Source organism: Polypterus senegalus, chromosome 3, assembly GCF_016835505.1.
Source record: "Polypterus senegalus isolate Bchr_013 chromosome 3, ASM1683550v1, whole genome shotgun sequence".
Taxonomy (NCBI): Eukaryota; Metazoa; Chordata; class Cladistia; order Polypteriformes; family Polypteridae; genus Polypterus; species Polypterus senegalus.
In genome coordinates this window covers 106140175-106157031 of record NC_053156.1, presented here as the reverse complement: position 1 = coordinate 106157031, position 16857 = coordinate 106140175, and the positions used below count along the sequence as shown (strand labels likewise).

The 16857-nt window shown below is 37.3% G+C and overlaps 1 protein-coding gene across 1 annotated transcript in view; it reads right to left on the bottom strand.

The window, feature by feature from the left end:
• The window catches only part of sgk1 (serum/glucocorticoid regulated kinase 1), a 189580-nt gene that overhangs the window by 160036 nt on the left and 12687 nt on the right, over positions 1 to 16857 (bottom strand). Inside the window, exon 2 of the mRNA XM_039747727.1 lies at positions 2975 to 3193. Within this exon, the coding sequence (XP_039603661.1) occupies positions 2975 to 3193 (219 nt within the window). The remainder of the gene's footprint in view (positions 1 to 2974; positions 3194 to 16857) is intronic.

The following is a 16857-nucleotide window of genomic DNA, read 5'->3' as shown; positions in this document are numbered from 1 at the left end:
TATTATGCTATGTTCTGATTTTATATAATATCATGTCTTGTGGTGTTGAAATACCTGTTATACTGTATATTCCTTTCTTTACCTATTTGCTCCAGCTACCTTTCATTCTTTCCCTTTGGAGTAATGCAGTTAAGTTAAATTAACCTTATTTTATACCTGGTGTCTATTTTTGCTCTACAGTATTTGTTTGGTGACATTGTCATATCTTTCACAGCTACCCAGGCCATGCGCCAAGCACTCACCCCCATTCTTCCACCTGCTTAATAGAAAATGGCACAGAGCCCCAATGTTGGGTGCCAGTATGGCAATCTCTTACTATAATTTATTCATGCCAGCTGCCCTGTCCTCTCCATGCACATAACACAAGCCTGCAACCTGAATATCACTCCGATCCTTACTACTTATGTATCATAGTTTATTTTTATACTTCTGTGTTTATTGTAAAGTTAATTGAACTTCAGTGATGGCTCTAAGGAGTGTCATAGTTTGCCTGTGATGGTCTATTTATATTTCTTATTTCTTTCACCAGTTGCAGCCAGGATAGGGGCCAGGTAATTGTGAAAGTCTTAATGTAGAAAATGACTTAAAAAATTGGACGTTTCGATGGTTGAAACTCTTTCACTCCCTGTCATGGATTCACATTCAAAGGTTTTACTGGAATTTTAACATAAATACAGCGGGCACCACAATTTTAAACAATTCAAAGATTAGGATGCAGTTACTGTATATATACAGTAACACACACAGTCAGGATCATATTACCACCAATGGTGTAAAATCTCTAAATATCTTCATTGTTCAGTGAAGATTTAACTGAATTGTTTAAAATAACTAAGGCTAAAATGTTTCGCTTTCAATTTGCAGCCTTTTCTCATATTATTTGCTCTGTTCATCTGGCACAGTACATTTTCCAAATGCACATCAAATAGTAATTTATATGCAGTTGCTAAATAGAGTGCTACCCAGGTGGCCTTCACTGTATTCCTTATTATCCTACCTTTGGCTGCATTGCTAAATTGGTCTAATCACTTATATTGCTGTCATTTTGACTTTAGGTAGTTAGCATTTCACTCAGAGATTCTAGTTATGGTTGTGTTTTTTTAACTTAAAACTTCACATATATTTCAGTTTCAGACTTTCAAAACAAAAGCATAGAATAAGTGGCATTAAAACAATAATTACATTGCCTATTCAAATTACAACTTTGGTTTTATTACTGGTCGAGTCAAAGTAAACATTAAATTCCCGAGAGGTGAAACTAATTGATCAGAGAATTAACTCATTTAATGTATTTTAAAACACAACTCTAAAAGTCTTTTGTTTAAGTACTGGAAGATATACAGTAGATCAAGCAAAACTTGCAGTCAAAAAGAAAAACAACTGTCTGTTACTTAACTTTAAAGATAGCATTTGTACACCAACTTTTCACACAAGTTAATTCACTCTGATTCATTAATGATGAACAAGGAACCCTTTAGAAGGACTACTGTCTGTCTTTCTCTGTCTATCTCTGTCTCAGCACTAGCTAGCTGACTTCACTTTCAGGCCCAGTAAAAGGTCTATTTGAAAATGTTATATATATATATATAGCACCTAATGATTGATTGAATAAGTATTCACCCCTTCAAGTTAGTATTTAGTAGATGCACTTTTGGTGGCCATGACAGCTCTGAGTCTGTGTGCACAGGCCTCTGTCAGCTTTGCACATCTGGACACTGCAGTTTTTTTCCCATTCTTCTTTCCAAAACTGCTTAAGCTATTAACAAATACTTAATTTGATTGAGATCTGGACTCTGACTTGACTACTCCTGGGCATTAACATTGTTATTTTTAAGTCATGTCCTTGATGCTTGGGGTTAATTTTCTTGCTAGAAAACACATCTTTTCTTAAGGTGCAGGTTCTTCCAAACCTCAGGAATTTCTCTGTATTATTTTACATTCATTTTATCTTCTATTTTCACAAGCCTGCCAGGACCTGCTGCACTGAAGCATTATCAGAGCCTAATGATGCCACCACCATATGTCATAGTGGGGATGATGTGTTTTGATAATGCGCAGTGTTAGACTTACACCAAACATGTTCATTCTGATGGCCAAAAATTCAATTTTGGTCTCATATGACCATAAAACCATCTTCCAACTGATTTTAGAGCATCTCATGTGCCTTCTGACAAGGTCTAGCCAAGATGTCATGCCCATTTTTTTTCATTGCAACTTTCCCATAAAGCTGCGACTGGTGAAGCACCCAGGTAACAGCCCTTATAGCTTCTAACCAAGGGCTGTTGGTGGCCTCCCTCACTAGACATCTTCATCTTGCATGATCACTCAGGCAGATTTACAGCTCTGCTCTACCCTTTCCATTTCTTAATGATTATTTTAACTGGACTCCAAGTGATATTCAGTGACTTTGACATTTTCTTGTGGCCTCCCCCTAACATGTGCTTTGAAATCAGCTTTTTGCAGAGTTGCCTGGATTGTGTTTTGTCTTCTTCTTAGGCCGCAGTACTGACTCACCTTCCACATTCAGGGGCATTTATACTAAAAGCAGATGAAAACCCAGATATGTGGTCTCCATTTAACTAATTCTTAATTTAACCAATTGGCTACGTCAGTGATGATTTAGGTGTGTCATGTTACTTATGTGATGAATTATTTTGTGTTTTATATTTTCAATTCATTTAGACCATTATACAGAGATCTGTTTTCACTTTGACATTAAAGTGTCTTTTTCTGTTGATCAATGTCAAACAAGCTAAATTAAATTCACTGTGATGCAATGATGTATAACCATAAAATGTCAAAATTCTCAAGGGGGTGAATAATTTGTATAGTTGCTGAATACACACATATATATGACAGTTTGGCTGGCATATAGGCAAAATAAGAAGGGGTCTATCTAAACCTATATTGGGAAGCAAGAATTCACAGTCGTGACGAATAGCTCCTGCAAGGTGGAACCTGTTGCTGCACTTACATTACAGTTGCTGCCTTTGTCTACGACACTGACTGTTTCAGTCTGACTCATATTTCTTGTGTAGTTGAGATGACCGCAGCTGTAAGCAGGGTACTGCTTATATCGAAGTTCCTGATCCAAGGGAGACTTGTGAAGCATACTGGTTGAATTGGAATACTTCATATTTGTGCTGTGACTCTTCTCCACATTAACTTTCGGGTTTCGGATCCATCGTCTGACCTAAACAAAAACAAAACAACAAATTTCCATTTCACTAGTTGTTTTCTGTACAATTATGTAATGAATAATTACCTTACTTGAAGTTTAATATCCATTCATTATTGAAATTGAATTGAAAGAAATAATAAAATAAAAAATGTCAGTTGTTGAAATTTATCAAATAGCCAACCCACGGCGTACCATATGCCGCATAATCAGGCCAGGTTTTTTAATGATTTTTAAGCACAGGGAGAAAATTAACATTTGAAAAATCGGTAATCATCAAGAAAAGCAACATTGTAACAATGCACGGAACGAACCAACACACAATCACCTAGACACACGCTCAATCTCATGCATAATTATGTATTGAATGCTAAACACTTCTGGAAAGACACGGTTGTCTAAAACGGGTTGGTGTGAGAATACAACAGTAAGTGAATGAAAAGATGGAACTCTGGAGAGAGCAAAATACAACACAATAGTGAACCCGCAGCATAACAAACGCCACATAATTATTTATTGATAGTTGAACACTTCTGGAAAGATACAGTTGTCTAAAAAGGGAGGGTTTGAGGATACAACAGAAAGTGAATGAAAAGATGGAACTCTGGAGAGAGCAACATATAATTGTCCGTGAGTGAAGAAGACCCATGTTTGTCGCGAATGCGAATTGCTGTATGTAGCATGTAAAACAGTTTGCTATGGTGCACGAGGTCATGCGTCATAACCGAAAAGTCGGTTTTTAAAGACTGCTTACTTCATTGTGTTTTAACCTCAGTTGTAAAGGGTTGTTTTAAGGATTCCATGGGAAAGCCCTCGCATACCCTTTCACACGCTGCATATGGCGACTCACCTCTGCGCGAAACATGCTTCTATGAACAGTCAAGGTAGCTCGGAAGTACATGAGGCCTCCACGACAGACGTATATAAATGACACTGTTCTTTCCGTGTCGTCGCGTCCGAATTCGAGGGCGTGGCTCTGCGAGTTGTCGTCATATCCAATGGTCTTGGAGTTGGTGGGTGTGGCTCCTCCCTGCGTGCGCCATAGGAGTCTTACTTGTCGGCAGCTTAGTGAATCTATATATATAGATGCTTTGATGAGTTTTATACTAATTTGTTAATGTTTATTTTACAATAACTGGCAAATGCTATATGATATAGTTTCTGATTCATGAGATTAATACATTAACTAGATACTCAATTACATTTGTCTGCTACATTTCATACTTGAAGCTAAATTAGGTTTTCTGTTAAATAAAAAAACACTTATTAAGGAAATGTTTAAAACCATCATAATTTGGGATGTTGTACGTGTATGTAGGACAGAGTCATTTTTAGTGGTGATAGGGACCTAGGGCAGGATTGGTGTTATGGTGAGGGAGTAACCCATCGGCTATGTGATGATGCTGACACACATCTGAGAAAACAAAAATCATTTCATTTGAGTAAAGTATTGAATCACATACACACACAATCCTAATTGATGTCTCATCCGATGCCAAGTACCACATTTGATAGGTTTTTCCAGTTTCCTATCTTTGACATGAAGTGCAAGTAAAGAAAGTTGACAGTTTAGTATGACATTTGCATTCATTATCAGGTCTGCTGTGTCTGTGAAAACATTGTGAGCAAATTGCCTTCCAGCTCTGTACTCTTCACATGCACCTTGCTCGTTCCACAATGTGTTTGCCATTACCAACTTCAATTTGATGCTGGCTGTGTGCTTCATAAACTACCAGCTTTGTTGTTATATCAGATGCTTGGTACACTTCCTGCAGAACCACATCATGTATTATAAGAAAGAGCAGAACATAACCATTGATGAGTGATTCCCAATGAAATGTTGATGCCCATTCATTCAATGCAAGCAAGGCAAACCCAACAAGTCTGGTAACAAATTTTGGGTAAGGAGGTTTCAGAATGTCATGTTTAAAATTAATTTGCAGCTAATGAAATACATTCCTGCAAAGTAATTGTTTGGAACAAACCGATGTTAAAAATATATACAATGTCACCACTCAAGGACCATGGCCGCACTTTCTGTAGCACTTGAAGTACCTTTCCTTTTTTTGGAGATTACACAGTATAAAAAATCTACAACATTGTCATACTTTAGTCAATGTTAACAGGACATATCTGCAACATCTGTGGTTAATCTGAAAAGTCCCACTTGTTACTACAGCACTACAGAGCAATCCACTTCCCAGTGCTTGAGCAAGTAGCCTTGAATGGGAGGTGTGTGATGAGATGAGCTGTTGTGACATAAAAATAAATGAATGAAGAACACTTCAAAGCTGCCAAAAATGTATTTGGATCAACTGCTGCTTACATAAGAAACTCATGTCCTCAGAAAGGCCAAGCAAAGCTATCATGGACATGCCTTAATATGGCTGGCCAACACAACAGTCACTCTGGCAGTACTTCAACATGCTAATGAACTTTTTTTCTTTTTTAACGGCCCTGTCTGACAGTAATAATCATTCTCTGATGGCATGAAGCATTTGCAATCTTTGCTTAGAAGAAAATCAAATGGTGTTTTCTAATATTCTTTTATCTTAAAAAACAAGAAAAAAGTGAAGGACATTTGGACTAATTGAAGGAAAGTCTCGTGCTGCTGGGATATGCTACTGTATGGTGTGACCTTGAAAAGGATTAAGAGAGTTAGAGAATGAAATTAGATGAGATGAGTTGTATTTCCAGGAAACATACTGTAGCTGTAAGAATCATTTATCCTCACAAGCCTTTCCACCAAATCAAGATCACAATCATTGGAGGGTAACATTACAGTACACTCAACTCTTTGAGGGCTAAATATTTTTTCCAAAAAACTGTGAAAAGCACACAAAACAATTGTTTCAGACAGAAATCAATATACATTCTGTGCTGTGGCCTGTTTTGGCGCCTGTTTGACATTTCTGGCAGCAAATGCTGTGTGCGATGGTGGTGGGGGGCTTAGGGGTGGGGCTTGTTGGCCAGCAGGAATGCCCAGCGGGCCTACTGCCTGGCTATCTTTGTGCAGCAGTGGCAGTCAGAGTGTGACACAATCTGGTTTGAACCTTTTGTCATCATTAAGTGGCAGTCCTCCCAGGTGAACTTTGCTTTAGACGCATTGGCTACACAAATGTGTTCAGCTCCACGATAAACTGATGATAGTACATCACTTTCACTTCCAATCTCCATTTCCAGATCACTTGCATCAAAATCGGAGTCTGACAAGTCAGAGTCCGATTCAACGATAATATGCAAAACATCATCCTTGGAGTATTTTACTTTGTGTATACACTTTGGTCTCTAGTTAGATGTCAGTGCCATTTTAAAGGTTGTTTACTCTTTGCTACTCATACATGCACAGGGAATTAAAGTCAAATCAACAAAGCTAATTTTCCTTCTAGCAAAGAGAGTCGAACTAAAACACAATGGTGAGTTTTGTCACTGTTTATAGCTGATTACCTTCCTCTACCTCTGATTTTGAGAAAAGTCAACATCTGCCCTCAAAGAGTTAAAAATAAAGGTGCCAGAATGGTTCTTCAGAGTGATGCCATAGGGGAACCATTTCTGGTTTCCCAAAAGACTTGCCCACATGAAGGATCCAGAAAAAAAAACTTTATTTATTTAAGTCTGTAATAGGCTCCATACAGTAAATAACCATGAATGGAGTGGTTATGAGATACCTATGGGTCATTATTTTTAAAGGACTCTTACTGCAGATGATCACACAGGGTAAATTTGGGTTTTCTTGATCTGCTAGTGTCCTGCTATGTTGCCTATAATTCATTAGAGATTTTTTTTCTGCATATTGGGAACTTTTCTAAAAATCCAACTTCATATGAAAAGACCCTTCTGATAGTGAAATGGTTCTTTGTCAAGCAATGGTTCTATAAAGAACCACACAACTCAGTAAAGAACCATTATTTTTAAGAGTGTAATTACTGCAAATTAGAGTTAGTGTATCTTTGAAAAATGTTTAAAAAAATACATTTCCAGGATTATAGAAATGGTTGTCAAAGTAGTGCCTGTGCCCTGAGGAAGGGGCAGTGGGCCTCAAAATAAGTCTGTAATTTAGTGATTTACTCTGTAGGCCTAATTAAAGCAGCCTTTGTTATCTCTAAAGTAAGTTGGCACTTATGATTTATGTGCTATTATGTATTTAGTAGACACCTTTATCCTAGGCCTCTATTATATATATATATATATATATATATATATATATATATATATATATATATATATATATATATATAGTTTTTATAGATAGAGCATAAGTACATTGAGAGACTTGCACAGATTCACAGAAACGTGACAGAGGCTGAGACTAAACCTGCTGCCTTGTGGCTTTAAGTCTACTGCCGTAGCTTATACTCTGTGCTCCCATTCTTGCTGCCAAATGTTCCTGTCTTTCTTAGTTATGTTTAAATAGTGTGGTGATGTTTTCTATGGTGTATTGAAGTAAAATTTCAAAAATATGCTCTTATTGATTCTGCGTCTCCTGAAATGTGTCAGAAAGAGAAGGCGCACTTGTTGCCATTTCTGTATGATCTCATCATTGTTTATGCAATCCTAATTATCAGATATCTTTAATCTGGGGAATTTGAAAGAAAGCTAACAGGTTCCACTGGTGCTCTTTTAAAAGGCCAGGATATGGTTCTGATTATGTCTTCTGAAGTTCACAATGAGTCTTCTTTGTCTTTCTGAATTTAGGCCAGGATGTTATCTTTATACAACAATGTCAGATCTACCACTTCCTTCCTTCCGTAATATGCACAGTATCATGACCATTCCTTATAAGCCCAATCACTGTGATGTCAATAGCTAATTTGATGGTGCAAGGCGTTACTATATTTGGCTGTACAGCCATGACTGAATAATGAGTTTTATAGTCTAGGGCTGCAGTGTTAAAAATCAGCTGGTCTGAGATATTCTTGCTTGCCTTCGCCATCTGTGGTCTACTTGTTAAAATATCAAAACGAAGTGTCACAGGTCCTAGTCCCTTACATTTTAGAAATACATTGTTTTGAAGGCAGAGCTACTGTAAAATGAACAAAATAATGTCCTGGAATGCAGCAAGTGTCACGACTATCAAGGTTTTCAAAGATAATATGTTGGGCTATAGAGGTGATTCTGTCTATAGTAAAGGAAGATTGCTGTTTTCAATTAAATAACAGTATGTTGTGTAAAGCATGATAATTATATTCTGTCTGTGTGCTTATTCACCTAATTATTTGGCTACACCTTTGTACACTGTAAACATCCATACTCAAACAGGTAGATTTCACCCTGCTAGGGGCACAGTACTGCAATAGACTTTTCATGTAAACTATTTATTAAGTAAAAGCTATTATCAACTTTAATTAAATGTAAAATCGTAGTATAATAAAAACAATCATCCACTATTTTTTATTAAAATCAATTATCCATATGTTTAATAGTAGAGACTACAGCAGAAACACAGCCAACCTCAGCACTCTGATCTCAAAAATATCAACTCATGGTACTGATAGATATTGTAAATTAATTATAATGTGTAACATGACCATTATAATGGCACAGTGGTTATCTTCCATTTCTTCATAGCTCCAAGATTGCCGGGTTCAAATCCAGTTACTTCCTTTATGGAGTCTGCCTATCCTCGCTATGTTTATGTGACTTTCTCTAAGGTTCTGTCAGATTTTTTTCCATATCGCAAACACTGTAAGTTTAATGCCTGACTCTAAACTGGCATAGTCGTCAATGTCTAGGTGAATATGCCCGGTGATGAACTGATGATGTTCCGTTCACAGGTTGTTCTTGCCTTATGCCTCATGCTACTTGGACAGGCTCCAGCCCTTGCACCCTTGAAATTTAAAATTATTTAATATTTATTATATGATGATGGAAGAGAGGAAAAAAAAGAGAGGGCAGGGAGGGTGGAATGGGTGGAAAAGAGTGTCAGGAGTAATTTGTGACAGACAGGTATCAGCAAGAGTGAAAGGGAAGGTCTACAGGATGGTAGTGAGACCAGCTATGTTATATGGGTTGGAGACGGTGGCAGTGACCAGAAAGCAGAAGACAGAGCTGGAGGTGGCAAAGTTAAAAATGTTAAGAATTGCACTGGGTGTGACGAGGATGGATAGGACTAGAAATGAGTACATTAGAGGGTCAGCTCCAGTTGAATGATTGGGAGACAAAGTCAGAGAGATGAGATTGCGTTGGTCTGGACATGTGCAGCGGACAGATGTTGAGTATATTGGGAGAAGGATGTTAAGGATAGAGCTGCCAGGGAAGAGGAAAAGAGGAAGGCCTAAGCGAAGGTTTATGGATGTGGTGAGAGAGGACATGTAGGTGATGGGTGTAAAAGAACAAGATGCAGAGGACAGAAAGATATGGAAGAAGATGATCCGCTGTGGCAACCCATAATAAGAGCAGCCGAAAGAAGATTATATGATGACAGTTCTTCAGTGTTAGTGCTCCTACGGGCAGAAAATAGAATTATTTAACTCCTTTAAAATTTGTAACAGCCTAGAGGCATCCCTTCGTAAAGACAGACTAACTTCTGATGATGATATTTCACTAGGTTTCATGATATAAAAACAGTTCATTATTTGCAAGCACAACATTCCATCAGACTCTCCATGAGATAAATTAGTATTTCTAAAAAAAGTGCTTTGATCATAATACAATACATCTTCAAACTGTTACCTATTAGGATATTCATTTTGGAATAATTTTATTTTTGCTGCCTTGAAAAAAGTAGCAAAGCTAAGAAAAGGTTCATTTATTTTCCGTGTGCTAGCTAAATAAAAGACCACTTTGTAATTTATTCAAAAAGCTGCTCAGTTTCTGATCAAATGAAAAACATGATGCATAAAAGCTCTCCATCTTCTGTTATTGACTGTGCTGCATTTTCCTCAAGCAGTATGACAAGCACTGCGCACTTTTCTTCAAAGACTGTTGAAAAGACCCTAGCAACCATCACACCAAAGGATTGTTTTGGAAATACATAGTGTTCTGTGACTCATAGAAGCTGCAAAATTTACAGTAACTCTAGACATGGATGCAGGACACCGAGCTGCAGGGAATTATGTAAACTGGGGCTGCTAGAGAAGAGGAAAACAGCATGAAGCTTCTACTTTATAAACAGAGTCAAATCTGCACATTTTCATTCTTTTTTTTTTTAAGTATTTTAAAGTTTCAGAGTGTTGCAGTATGTGTGAGACTTCTCAAGTATTCTCTGTGACGGAAATTATGATGGTAGTTATGGAAGTGTGGAGGTGGAGGGTTAAATAGCTATGAATGTCTTGTACCATCCGTCTGTGTTACACAGTATATCACTTTAGCTGTGAAATGCCTCACACTGTGAAGATATTTTGCTTTTGATTGTGAATGTCTGGCATCTCTGTTAAGCCTCCGGATCTTAATTTGCCTTTTACTTCAAATAGTATACATGTTGTACCATGCTGATATATCATATGGAATACTTTTCTGGTTCAAAGTGTTTCTTTCACACCATGTACTGTATATCCTTATGCCTAGTCCAAAAACAGACCCAGAATGGAACTAAAGGCATAGAGAAGGTCCCACTGTGCAACACCTGTCCACATGAAAATGACCTAAACGGGCGACGTCAACAATAAGCTGAACATGAACAATGAACATTATATTACCCAAAACACCTCAGTCCAGCTCATTATTTTTTCAGAAACAGAATAGAATGAATAGAATGCCTTTTTATTGTCACTATACACATGTACAATGAGATTAAAAGCAGCTCCTTCAGTGCAGACATATATGTAGAACACAACAAGTAAATAAACAAATGGTGCAAAAAGTTGCAAAAAAGTTCTGCGACACTATATATATGGAAACAATAATAACTATTACACTATTGGGTTATTGCACATAATTTAAATATTGCACAATAATGATGATCATGTGCAGTGAGTAGTGGATGTTGGACCCTGAGAGTAATAATATTGTACAGTATACAGATATTACACAGTTATTATCAGTACTATTTAGATATTGGATATTGCACAGCTGATGGACAGAAGGAAGTCCAGGGGTTGGGGGGTTAGACTATGTAGTCAGTGCATGTGTGAGTTTAGAATGGTTAGAATATTTTAAACATTAAAAATAAACTACTCAATCATACAATATTTTAAGGTATGTTGTTTTAAGCTCAGTCTAATACTGTATGTAACTTTAATATCATGAGTTCGGATTTTAGCATCTTTCTTTCAAGCCTCACCATTATAATCACATTTTTACCCAATCTAAATAAGCAAATCATTGCTAAAAGATTCAAAGAGATTGGAAAAGCTACTCACAAAGGATAGCAATGCATTTCTGACACAAAATACTTTCTAAAAATCATTCTTATTTTTTGTTTTATAGAGTTATATTAAGTGTCCTCTTTCCTGCAGAAGTAGAGTGAACAGCACTTCTGCCACAAACATTTACTACATATTTGTGAGTCTGTAAAAAAAGCATTATTTTTACTTGGTGTAAGATATTTACAGATGTAAGTATGTACTGAACTGAGAAAAAAAAAAAAAAAAAAAAAAAAAAACAAAGCATGGTGGTAAGACCGTGGAATTTTGTTGACTGACATCAGTTCAACTGATCTTGCTGTTATAGGGAAGCATACATATAGTCATTATGTGAAAAGGGAACCTCAAATAAACCTGACACTAGGGCTTTGAGGAATATCAGTTTAAAGCAAACACTATTGTGAGGTTGTTCAGGCAGAAGGAAAAGAAAGGTTGCAGAGACCTGAACAGAGACCTAAGTAGGTACTGCTGATTTCGAGTTTTATTAATGACTCGCAAATATTATATGCTTTAAGAAGATGAAAGGGAGGAGGAAGTAATGAAACTGTTCCTGCTTGGTTAGCCATGGAAAGGAAATGTTCGGAGTCTTAATTACAATGCTTCAATTAGCCAGTCACCGATTGGGTCCCCACTTGCTCAAAAATATGGTACCAATTTATATTATTTTAAGTCTGAGATGTTACTCAACTGCTTCTATGCATGGTAATCATAATCATATACAGTATTTCAGGCATCTTTAACCTATTCAGTACTCAATTCATGTAAGTTACTTGGTATTCCAATCCTTTAGAGATTTCTGTATTGATAGTATTAGAACATTAGCACCATTTTGACAATATCAGGGCATTCAGCCTGACAAAGATGGTCGAATCTATTGACATAATTTCTCCAAAATAACATTAACTTAAGTTTTGAAGGTCCCCAAAGTACTATTGTTTAAATACATACAGTATCTGTTGAACAACTAAATACAATATGCTAGTAACACTTCACTTTTACAAATTTGAAACCTTCCCATCTTTACTATTCTTCCATTAATATCCATGTCTGAAGCAATGTCTGAAGCAATTCTATTTAGTAATGATAAATATATAGACAGCATTTTAAGAGTTTCATTGCAAAATAGCCTTTATCTTTATCAGTATGCTGCTGCTGAAGTATGTGAATTTCCCCTTGGGATTAATAAAGTATCTATCTATCTATCCATCTATAGCCTTATTGTTGTATTGTGAAATGCGATGGAGAATATTGACAATATAAAATCTAACTAGTGTTTGAAATCTATAATTAAACAGAAATGAGGCCACAATTAATGTAAAAAATGTGATACTTCCAGAAACAGTTATTCACAAAGTGCTACATATCTATATAAGCAATTAAGCAGTTAATAAGATTTAAAAGAACATATTTGAAACAAAACAGCACAACTGGAAAGCAAAGCACAAGCAGGAGGGACAAGCAACTGCAAACATACAGTATCTTCAGAAACACCCAGCAAAGAACGTCACTTTAAACAATTCAATGAATAGATCAGGAAAAAGCTCACTGGGCCCATTTAGGACATTAATCATTCTTAATAGTACAAACACTCTGTGTTGAGATACTGCTCTGCAAAAACTTATAAGAAAGTACATACAATTTCTAAACACCTGTAGTTCTTTTCCAGCTGTTAAGTGCTTATACCTGGCAAACTAAGTAATTTTATGCACACCATAATTCAATTTAATAAATGATCACTATTGAAAATATGCATTTAAAATGTATGACGCAAAATTTCAATACTTGCATGCCTCAGTGCAGACCACCCCATAATCAATGCCTGCGTGTCGAATAAGAATGCAAGAAGCTGGACCCATGTGGTGGCAGTGATACCCATTGGCCTAACATGCTGCTCTTTAATAAAGTTTCTAAAGATTGGTGTCAAAATTAAAGTATAATACAAACTTTTTGTCATACATTTTTAGTGTAGGTGACACTTCCACTTCAGTTATGCCTGCATGCTTTGGCAATCAAACCAGTGTAGCAATGGTCCAATTACAAATGGGCATGCGTTTTTGTTAAAGATTTCCAGGTTAAAGTGCACAAGATTGCAAGTCATTCTTAGTCATATGTTTCTGGTTCAGTGAAAAAGCACAAAGTCACATTCGACTACTGTTTCTTTTCTTTATGCATTTAAAGAAATTTCAAGCTTATTGTCATATGCACATGCTTTCATATCTCCAAAAAACTAATGACAATAGTAAAATACCAACAACAGACAAAAAAGATAACAACTACATCACCATACTTTGAATGCAAAATATGCTGCATATACACAAGGAAAACAATCATGCATTTCTACAGTATAAATGGCTGTTGAATAACCTTATGATCTCCAGAAAAATTGTCCTTGAATCTACAGACGGTGGTGAAGGTAGCATAGAATATCATCTGCACATGGCTGCAATCTATTCAAGACCTTGCCTAAGGTGCCTTAGAAAGGCAAAAACTATTATTAAAAAAACCTCAACCATCCTGTACAGTCACTTTTATCCTTCTTCTTTTCCAGTAAATGACACAAAGCTAGGAACAGCAACAGTCAGAAACAAAGCAGAAAGCCTTACATAATATTGCTTTTGCAAAACAAATTAAACTGAGCAATCTAACACTGTTAACCTTGCACCAGCACTCATTCTCCAGAATTTGTGCATTTCTCGCATTTTAGGAGTTATTAACCTGCCAGCTGAGCCTATCCAGTATACTGTGTCTACTGACTTTATTAGCTTTGCAGTATTTCACATTAAAAACTATTTGAGATTACACAGATATGAAGTAAATGGAGATTCTGCCAACTTGGAATATTCACTAATTTGCTGTACCTCTGCAAACCACAGTTTCTTTCAGATATTCCTTATACCTTTGATTTCCTTGCTCCATTCTCAATGGTTAGAGATTAGTTCCTCTAAAAAACAAAGTATAATTCAAACCCTGACTAATGTTATCTTTCCGTTGTGGTATATGGCCGGCTTGTCATCTCGACCAATACCCCCAGGTCGCCAGATGGAGCCCTACCTGCAGTATGGAGGTGCCCCGAAGACCAGCAGGGAATCATGGACTATGTAGTTTTTATACAGGACCCTGCTGGATACCACAGGGACCGCAAGAGGGAGCTGCAGGGAGGACCGAAGAATCATTTGTGCCCTATAACCTGGAAGTGCGTCATAGGAAGAGCGACAACAGAAGTGACGTACTTCCGGGGTGAAGAAAAGGACTTGTGCCTGACCCGGAAGTGATAAAGAATCACATGTACTGGGGATTGGGAACACTTCCGGGTCAGGGTGTATAAAAAGACTGTGGGAGCTCCCAGACGGCGAGCTGAGCTGGGTGGTAGGAGGGCAACGTGTCTGGGAGTGGTGGATTGTTTATTGTGATTTTATTGGTATATTGTATGAGTATAATGGAGGAGAGAGTGCTTTGTGCACTGTTGCATTTAAATAAAGTCAACTTTTGGACTTTCATCTGGTGTCTGGCATATTGGACAAGGGTTAAAGGGAGTGATACAGCCTCTATCTGTCACACTGTATAATGCAGACAGTAATAGTTAAAATAAACAGAAATAAACTGTTTTTGTATTGTAACACCATTATATTTGATTGTTGCTATAAACCTAGGTATTGAATATTTTATTGATATTATTTCATAGATTATCTTTACCACTTTTGGCTACATACATTATCTAGTAAGTTTAAGGAATGTTCCTCTTGCCAAGTTATTTACTCTTCAAACTACAACAACATTTGACAAACTTCTGCATGTCAGATACAAATCTAGTTATTTGATATTACTATTGTGACCTGCAGGGGTGTAGCAGCACACCAAAAATTCGACACAACTAACATGATAACAATCATGGGTTCAAATATAATCGTGTTTATTGTTTCCTGTACCATTATGGGTTTTTGTAGAACTATCCCACGCAACACACTACAACATCCATCCGTCCATCCATTATCCAACCCGCTATATCCTAACTACAGGGTCACGGTGGTCTGCTGGTGCCAATCCCAGCCAACACAGGGTGCAAACCCTGGGCAGTGCGCCAGCCCACCGCAGACACCACAACAATAAGAATAAAATTCTTCTTCTCTGTTCTATTCCTATTCCTCCAACAAAGTGATATCTTCTAACTCCCGACTCCAACTTACTGGTCTGAGCTGGAGTGACTCCTTTTATCTAGGACCTGGGAGTACGTCCGGTGTTAGGACATGGTCCTTTGGAATCACTTCCCGGTCATGCAGAAGTCTCACAATGTAAGGTTCACAGTTCACTGCAGCACCGCCTAGTGGCACCGATGGAATCCTACAGGGTCACCCTGCTGGACTACAGATCCCAGCATGCCCTGCAAGTGACCGTACAGGTACTGTAGGTCAGGGATGCTGCCATCTTGTGTCTTGAGGGAGCAAATAGTTCATTTATTTTATCTTTCCTTGTTCTTCTCCAGTGTAGACCTTCCCTTTCACTCTTGCTGATACTCGTCTGTCACAAATTACTCCTTACACCAGGGGTCCTCAACTGAGCCCTTCCAGGACTTCACTATTTCTGCTGCGTCATTAGTACCTTCTGCCCATCACTTGGTTAAAGCAGAGAATATCCTACCTTTATTCTTGCCCCAGTATTGGTTTGGCTACCAGGCTTAACAGGAGACCTTGAACCATCCAGGCTGGGTCAAAAGCCCATGGTTGCCATTCTTTACAATGTTATTTTAGAAAATGCACTGCACCTGTTTCTCATGACATTACACCACATAAAACTACCATTCTAATTACAACTCTGTACTTTTGTGAAATAAATGAAAAATCCTTTTTTATAAAGAAAATTATTACAAGATATATCCATTTTCAGCACATCAAGAAACCTAACTAGAAGTTGTACTTTCTGAAACCATTAAAGAAGATATGTATTTTGACATTTTCTCCATCACAGTTTGGTATGGCAAAGTCCCTGCTGTATATAAGATGCAACTGGATTGGTATGCAACGCTTCTTAGCAAGTCAGAGGAAGTGCATGCTCCTATAACCGTCACTCATGTAGTTCGACATACCCAGCAACTAAGTGTAACGAGTCTGAACTCACCCTGACACGATCAAATAAGCGTGGTGTACAATTAGAGGTTTTAATTTGTCTTAAGTTGTAGGGATTGGCTTATTTGTGTACAAGAACTGAGAACCAATGAGTGCTCAGCCAGAAGAACAATGCATATAATTAGGAGTAAGGAATGCAGGTGTTTTGGACCACACAAACAGAAAAGAGGCTTGTCTGTAATGTCTTGGGTTTTATGTACCACAATGGAATGGGAAAAAAGAAAAAAAGTACAGAGATTGCGTCTGAATTCATCAT